The 8,882-nt window shown below is 36.8% G+C and overlaps 1 protein-coding gene across 1 annotated transcript; it reads right to left on the bottom strand.

The window, feature by feature from the left end:
- Nucleotides 1-3,216: 3,216 nt before the first annotated feature.
- LOC130998194 (uncharacterized) lies at nucleotides 3,217-8,332 on the bottom strand. The gene is made up of 5 exons (XM_057923625.1): nucleotides 7,994-8,332; nucleotides 5,262-5,370; nucleotides 4,056-4,303; nucleotides 3,873-3,977; nucleotides 3,217-3,790 (listed from the first exon to the last, which is right to left on the bottom strand). The coding sequence occupies exons 1-5, from the start codon at nucleotides 8,330-8,332 to the stop codon at nucleotides 3,383-3,385; spliced, it is 1,209 nt and encodes a 402-aa protein (XP_057779608.1). The 3' UTR covers nucleotides 3,217-3,382.
- Between the last annotated feature and the right edge of the window lie 550 nt (nucleotides 8,333-8,882).

Here is an 8,882-nt window from a genome sequence, read left to right as displayed (position 1 = left end):
ACCCTATAAGTGGCTCTAAAATCTTCATTTTCAATTAATCTCATTTTTACTCTTCTATTTAAAAATTCAACATTTTATTAAAATTAAAAATTCAACATTACATTAGTTAAAATAAAATAAAATAAAATAAAATACTTAATTAAAATACAATAATAAAAATAAAAATTACAATAAATTTCTAGGGCTTAATCGACCAAAACGAGACCAAATGTGCTCCTTCAAATCTGAAGTGAGGTGAACGTGTATGTCGCGGTCTCGCATAGAGGCTTGTCGAGCCACATACGCTCGAAATTTTGGCGGAGCTCCGGTGCGAGGACGAGTTGCGACTGAGCTACTTGAAGCTTTGTCGGTGACCTCTTCTTCCCATTCCGATGCGTGCTCGCCTTCGTCTTGGTTGATCATACTGTGCAAAATGATGCACGTGAACATGATGTTGCTCAACTCCTCTTTCTTCCAAAGACGAGTCGGTCCTTTGATGATTGCCCAACGAGCTTGGAGCACGTCAAAAGCTCGTTCAATGTCCTTGCACACCGCATTCTGTATCAAGTTGGGCGAACTCTTGAGCATGTCGCTCATCGCCACTTGAGGATGATGAGGACGAAGGTGGTGAAGATGATGATAAGGATGAAGGCATTTTGCTAGAGAGAAGAAGAAAATAAGGAAGAAAAATGGAAGAAATGTGAATGAAAATGTGAAGAATGAGAGCATATATAGATATTAAAATTAACAAAAATAAAAATTAAAGGAGCCATTATATCGGTCCTTTCTCAATCTCATTCAAATCAGCCAACTGTCTTCTTCCCAGAGTTTTAAATGAATTTTTATTTTTTGGGCGCGTGGAAGCCACACATCACCCCATTTCTCCTTCATGCCTTGGCACCAGCTGTCGTGCCGCCCTCGAGCCAAGCCGTTGCGCTAGCCCGCCACCCTCCCCAACATGCTAGCTCGATCTGACACCAAGGAAACGGGTTGGAGATGCTCTTAGTTGCAGATGTTAATCCAATATCTTAGTAAATTACTTTCAAATATATCAACTTAAAGCTTTTATATCGTGATCTTTAATTTAATTTAATATGCATATTAAATATTTTATAATTAGTCAAATTTCACAATTTTAGAGAGAAATAAAATAAAAATGGGCAAAATGATATATACCTATTCTGAAAGATAAAACATAAAAAACACCCACCTTTTATAAAACATATAAATATACCCATTTAGGACATTTTTACCTTTATGTCTAGCATTGGTGTATTTTGCACTGATGCTCGACAACTGATGCTCAACTTGTAATCGATAAATGTCGAGCATTAGTGTATTTTCTAAGAGTGCTCGACTACAAATGCTCGATTATTCGACTCGCAATGGTTGAGTATGTTAAGCATATTGGAGTATTTATCACTATAACTCGACTAGCAGAAGTCGAGCATATCGAGCATTAATATATCTATCACAAATACGCAATGCTCGACATGCTCGACTAATGTTTGTCGAGCATTAGTGTATTTACCATTGATGCTCGGCGTGCATTAGTCGAGCATGTCGAGCAAAGTTCGCGATTTTAGTATTTTTTTATGAATTAAGTAAGGGTAGCTTTGTCCTTTCAAGCTCAAAATGAGTAGTTTTTATAGTTTTCTTTTATAGTGGATATTTTTTATTTTTTTTGTCTTTGAGAATGGGTAAAAAGAACCATTAACCCAATATGAAAATAAGAAGATAAAGAAAAAAATAAAAGAAAAATATTGTTTATAAATAGGCCTTCAAGTTTATTACAATTACAAAATTATCACTTAATTTTAAAATCAATTTAAAATGAATTTTAAATTCAAATTTTAACTTTTTAATATAGTATAAATGTATATACTATTCCATATTTTATACTATTCATATGTACTATCGACTATGTTTATAACCATAAGATAATAAAATACGAACACCATATCTCGTAATTATACAAATTCAATTTAAATTTACGGGTAATTTGGTAATTAAGAATAAATAAATAAATAGACGCGAGTTATCAGAGTATGGTTCCCCATTCTTTAATTTATCTATTCTATATTAAAAAGACAATTCTCAATTTGAAATCAATTTTAAAATTGAGTGGCAATTTTATAATTATAACAAAATTAAAAGTCTATTTGTAATTATATTTTTTTTTATCTTCTTACCTTTTGTTTTATTTTTTTTCTAAAATTTTAAAATTCGACTAATTATAAAAAATTTAATATGCATATCAAATTAAAGATCACGATAAATATTTGATATAGAAACATAATTGATATATTTTATATACATAAGTAACATAATTGACGCGACCGTACTTCGGATTTTAATCGAAGTTGTCGTATTGGTCAACGTACAAATAAATTTATAACCTTGCCAAAACAGGCGTAATGCCTAATGGTAAGCAAGGGGTCGATCCCACAGGGAGTTGGTGTAGCTTGTCTCTTGTTACGTACAAAAATAAGAAAAAGACGGGGTGGACTATCGTCCTGGTCACGAGACACCTCTCGGTACTAAACTCAACTTGACTTGAAATAACTAAATAGACTGAAAACACTGAACAAAAATATCAATAATAAAAGGCAATCTGGTCAAGACGTCAAATCTGTGGATAATCTCTTACACTCGCTCATTGGTCAAGATATTCATTACAATGTTGTGTCTACCGGTTATAACTTATCAATGGTCCACTACAAGAAAAGGCGGCGTTAACGACCGAATTTTCGGTCGTTAAGGCCTGAAATTCGGTCGTTAAATTGGTTAACGACCGAATTTACGACCGTACAAGGGCGTCGCAGCTTCGAGCGTCGCGCGACTTTTAACGACCGAAATATCGGTCGTTGATTCTAACGACCGATATTTCGGTCTTAACGACCGAAATTTCGGTCGTAAATTCCGTTGAGCATACGACCAAAGTTCGTAATTCAACGACCGTTTTTTCGGTCGTTGGTTAACGACCGATATGTTCGGTCGTTGGTATTCCGGCAGTCTTACCGGTCTTCCCCCTCCGGCACTATTAACGACCGAATTTTCGGTCGTTAATCAACGACCGAGTGTCGGTCGTTGAATACAGTTTATACAGTTATGAGACCTTGACCGAAAGATTGTTTCTACGACCGAATTTCGGTCGTTATTTTTATTTTATTTTTTTATTTATATATATATATATATTCAGATTATTAGTATACTATTATTATTATTTTCCATAACATAGCAATATATAAATGATTCATAATAATCGTAGTCCCAAATCATGAAAATACTAAAAACAAATAATCATCCCATAACAAAGTAGAAAATCCTAGAAAATATCAACAAAAACAGAAATTCAGTATTCAAAGCATAAAAAAAGTACATCAAAACATAGTCAGCATAATCAAAGGTCTGGGTGAGTCTCATCAGAAGGGGTGGATGGTCGAAATCCTCGCATGAGCAACGCGATCTGGGACTGCATCTCCTGTATAGTCCTAGCCTGCTCCTCCTCTCTATGTCTCCTGGCCTCTATCTCCTGCACTGCTCTGGTCAGAGCACTCGCTGTGGTGTCAAGATCCTCCCTCAAAGTGGTAAACTCAGCCTTTGAAGGAGCATCGAAGTGTGAGGTGCTGGTGGAGGTGCTCGACTCGCCGTCGCCTGAAGTAAGCGCCTTCGACATCATCATACCTAATCCCATGATGCGCCCCTTCGGATCAGGAGTGACTACCTCTCGGAAGATGCGATCCACGTCGGCGGGTGTGACCTCTCCCTGTATCTCACGCAGCTCTGCCACTCGCCTCTCGACCTCCAACTACAATATAAAAAATGTTAGAACAGTTGTAAAATAGATTATTATAACAAAACAAATTAAACATTTGCAATTAACGTCATACCCCGTGCTGCGCAGGTCGTCCGGCGGTATACTGTCCATTCTTAAAATGGATACGTCGAAAGGTAGCCCAAGACGCCGCGTCAAAAGGGATATTGCTCTCCCGAGCCTTCAAAAATACGTTAAAGTAAAGTAACGATTTAATAGACATAAACCCATTGAAATAAAATTTAGAATGTAAAGTTACCAGATGCTCAGCATGATCCAGAGCGCTACGCGACCCGCCATGATGAATAGCCATCCCTGTACCAACACCGCAAGGCTCAGAACGGCGATTCTTAGACGCCTGTGCAGACTTTGCCTGAGTTTCAGGCAATGCCCAATAAGCCCTCCAAGCAGCCTCAACAATAGGATTGAGAGAATCAATCTTCTTCTTGTGTAGTAGGAGGGTTTTCTTGCATGCAGAAATGTAATCCTTATATGCTACTCGAGCCTCTGAGAAAATATATCCTTAGGTGTGTTTAAGATAAAAGACACCATATACTATTAAACCATCTCGACCTAACAATGTAATAGGACACCTCAAAGCATGCAATTAAACCGAAAAACATTTAGACCTAGATAGACCCGATATTGAACTTAGGCAGACCTTAGTCTACTTCAACCTCCCGTGCTCGCAAATACTCTCAAGACGCACAGTGATTGTACACACCCTATAATCTTGATTTATTTATGATCTAAGTCAACTCAATTAATTAATGATCTATTAACTAATCAAGTCGAATTAGATACTTGATTATAATGCCCAGCACTTCGGAAACACAACATGCAATTATTTAAGCACACATTTAAATCTCACGAGTTTATAAGTTCATATCCACATCATCTATGCCTTGATCAGATTTATAAACTTAGCTAAACATAAAGTAAATTACGAAAACAAAAGATAAATGAGACATGAAAATAAAATAAAGTAAACTTACTTAATACGGAAAAATTGGGCAGGATGCTACGCTACCAATATAAAGCATAAACTAAACGTCTTGCCCAAACCGGGACTTAAACATAAACATAAACTAAATGCAGAAAATAAAGATTATTTTTTGTACTCGCCCTACTCCTTAGTTCGTGCACACTCCTAATGAAATGAGAACATGTATATATAGAGACACAAGCATGGGCCAAAGGCCAACACACAGCTAGAGTTTCGGAGAGTTCAACTCTAGTTGGAGTGTTCTTCTTCTGCCCGAGATAGAGTCCACAAGTGCAAGGACTCTACCTTTGATAGAAGTACTCCACCATTTTGATCCATGCATATCTTCAATCTTTCGTTCATATCTTCTCAGCGCATGGGAAAAGGGATATTCCCGCGCATCTTCTTCATGCACCGGATCTTGTCACGTCAGCATCTAGCCCTGGACGCCTGGTCATGATGTATTGCTCCCCTGTTCACCATTCATGTCTTCATTCTTCCCTTCCACATGCCCTCGACCTCTCGTGGTGGATGCTAATTTCTGAGCGTAAGTCAAGCCAACCTCTTGATCAACGGCAAATAGCCTTAGCTGCAACACTCTCTCCCAGAAATAGCTCCAACTGCCTAGGACACAATATAACTTCTCCTCTGAACGGTACTACCTACTCGATCAACATCATGCCCAGCAAGTTAGCAAATGTGACTCTCGATCTTTGGATTGCTTCCAACTTGTAGGCTTCGTTAGACTTGATCATTGAGGTGCCTTCCCTTTTTCTCATCAGATTTGCTCAATTTTGCCCATTATAGCATCCACGAGCCCTGCCAAACAAATGTCCTCCTAGACACAAAAAACAAGCAAAAACACACACAAATACTCGATCTAGACCTAGACACAACAGAGAAAAAGAGCACAAAACTTGGGCTCGTTAATAATTAATTTAAAATGTAAGAGTTATATTTATTTAAAGATTGAAATTTTTAAAAATTCTCTCCTCTCTTTCATCTTTTTTTGAATAAATCTATTTTTTAAACTTATTGTTTTTGCCTTTTATAATATCTGTTTTTAATGTTGTGATTTTTTTTAAATTTTTTATTTTTTCAATATTCAGCTTAAATATATTCAGTTAAAATTATTTTTTTATATTATATTTATACATATGATAATTGAGTTGTTATTGATTTTATATTTAATATAAAAATATAAAAACGTTTTTCGTATATTGTACGGGATGCAAATGCTAGTAATACATTAAAAAGGCAACTCTCAATTTGAAATCAATTTCAAAATTGAGTAGTAATTTTATAGTTATAATAAAATTGAAGGTTTATTTGTAACATATATTTTTTCTTGAAACAATATACTCGCATGGCCATTTTGAAGAAGAAAATATAATATTTGGCCACTAATTGAAAAAAACACAAAATCTGACCATTTTTTACGTTTTAGGATTGTTTTGCCCTTAATTAGGGCGAATCGGATTTGGGTTTGCGCGCGGGTTAGGCGTACATGACACTATTAGTGTCATATATTCAGTGTTGCACGAATGGTACTTATGACCATATTAGTGCCATATATTTGTGTGCTGATATTATTTAGATGGATACAATTATATGACTATTTTGAACACTCTCCCGTGGGGTTTAAATTATCCATTTAGGGTGCGTTCACTTCGATGGATGAGAAAATGAAGGATAACAAAAATTTATGCCTTTAAATATCTCCTTTTTTCCCCATATTTTACACAAAAGAGAAGTTCACCATTTTTCCTTCCTTATTTTCACTTTAAGGAGGGATAATATTATCCCACCAATTTTTTTTCAGTTGGCACATAATAGTGCCATGTGTGCCTAACCTGTGCGCAAACCCGAATTCGACCCGAATCCGGTCCGCTCTAATTAAGGGCAAAATAGTCTTTACATGTAATAAATGACCATATTTTGTATTTTTTTCAATTAGTGGCCAAATATTGTGTTTCCTTATTCAAACTGGCTATTCCAAAAGTGCTCTCATTTTTCTTTTTAGGAATATTTCTTTTTTCTTATTTTCGGTTTGTTTCTTTCTAAAATTGTGAAATTTGACTAATTATAAAATATTTAATATGCATATCAAATTGAAGATCACAACAATAACTTTAATTTGATAAATTTTATGTAAACATTTAATTTAAAATATAAAAGTTATATTTATTTAAATATTACTCCCTCCGTCCACTAATTCAAGACCTACATGAAAAATCACGAGTTTTAAGAAAAATAGTATTTTTATTAGTTGAGTGGAGAAAGGGTCCCACAAAATATATTGTTTATTGGTTGAGTGGAGAAAGGGGCCCACAAAGTGTATTGTTTATTAGTTGAGTGGAGAAAAAGTGTATTGTTTATTGGGACCCACCAATTAAAATATGAATAAAACTTACTAAAAATGGATAGGCCTTGAGTTGGTGGACGGACCAAAAAAGAAAGTAGGCCTTGAATTAGTGGACGGAGGGAGTAAAAATTTATCTCTCCTCTCTCATCTTTTTTTGAACAAATACATTTTTTATATATTTTTTAATTTTTTTTAACTTTTTTTTTGTCTTTTCATAATATCAAATTTTGTTATTGTGATTCTTCTTTATTTTTTATTTTGTAATATTCAACTCAAATATATTCAGTTAATAACATTTTTAATTATATTTACAAATATAATAATTGAGTTGGTATTAATTTTATATAAATATAAAAATATTTTCCGTGTATTATACGGAATGCAAATGCTACTAATATATATGCAAGTATGCAACTAGGTATAGGATAGGATTATGCTACAGTTCCATAAAATTCAAACCTAAAATCTAAAATTCGTTCATTCATTAAAGCGATGAAATTCACTGTAAATCCCCATAATTTAGGGACAAAAATTAGTGATATTTCACCAAATAAAACATTGACCCTACATCTATCTAGTACTCCCTCCGTCCCAATATTCAAGTCCCGTATTCCTTTTTTAGCCGTCCCATGTAACAAGTCCCTTTTCCTTTTTTGGCTAAAATTAGGGAAGAATTAGTAACTTAATTAGCTATACTATAAAACACAAAAATTAACCCTAAAACCTACCCACCCACCCGATCTGCCACTCTCTCTCTCCTCTCTTCTCTCTGAAAATCGTCCCCACTCCCCCCTCTCCTCTTCTTCTTTCACCACCTCCAATCCCTCCACCTTCCACCGCCTCGCACCATCCTCACGCCTCCGCCACCATCCTCCTGCAACGCCTCCACCTTCCTCCTGCTCCGTCTCCAACGCCTATGCCGCCTCGCGCCTCTGCGGGCTCCAATGCCGCCTCTGCCGCAACAGCCGCTGCCCTCCGCCTTCTTCCACCGCCTGGCACCTCCGGCGCCTCGCGCCTTCGCCACCATCTTCCTGCGCCGCCTCCACCATCCTCTTGCTTCGCTTCCAACGCCTCCGCCGCCTCGCGCCTCCGCAGGCTCCAACGCCGCCTCTGCCCTCCGCCTCCGGCTCTCGCCCACCACCTCTTGCCGTCGGCCGCTGCAGAGAGGAAATTGAAAGATTTCCATTTTTTGTTGTTTCGCCCAAAACGATTAGGGCTCGCCTCCACCCTTTCAATTATTTTTGTTGTTTTAATTTCAGAAATTGAAAGATTTCCATTTCTTGATTTCTCTGTGGTGGTGTTTTGGTGTTCCGGCTCAGAAACTGAAATTAAGGCCTAGTGTTCTGGCGGCTACGGTGGTCCGGTGGTGCGCTGTGGTGGTGCGGTGGTGCACAGGCGGTGGTGTACAGGCGGTGTATTAGAGCCTTAATTAAAGTAACAGTAACTTTTTTAAATATACCATTTAACTCTTAATTTTAGTCTCCTAAATACCCGTGTCCAAAAGAAAGGGGACTTGATTAACGGGACGGAGGGAGTACTAGTACTACTAAGCCATTGGCTCAAGTACAACTCATGCGTGTTCACTGTTCATATACAATGGTGGATTAAGGCCGTGCGGGGCCCACGCTATTTAGAGATACCAAATTTCTCTCACCATGTCCATGTCTCATAACCCGTTTTGTTGTTGTCTGAATATTTATTTACAAGTCTAGCTCGTTTTGAGAGTCTAAATTATT

The sequence above is a fragment of the Salvia miltiorrhiza genome, chromosome 8 (genome assembly GCF_028751815.1).
Source record: "Salvia miltiorrhiza cultivar Shanhuang (shh) chromosome 8, IMPLAD_Smil_shh, whole genome shotgun sequence".
In the NCBI taxonomy this organism is placed as follows: Eukaryota; Viridiplantae; Streptophyta; class Magnoliopsida; order Lamiales; family Lamiaceae; genus Salvia; species Salvia miltiorrhiza.
Note: the sequence above shows the minus strand (reverse complement) of the source record. Positions and strands in the feature narration are given on the sequence as shown.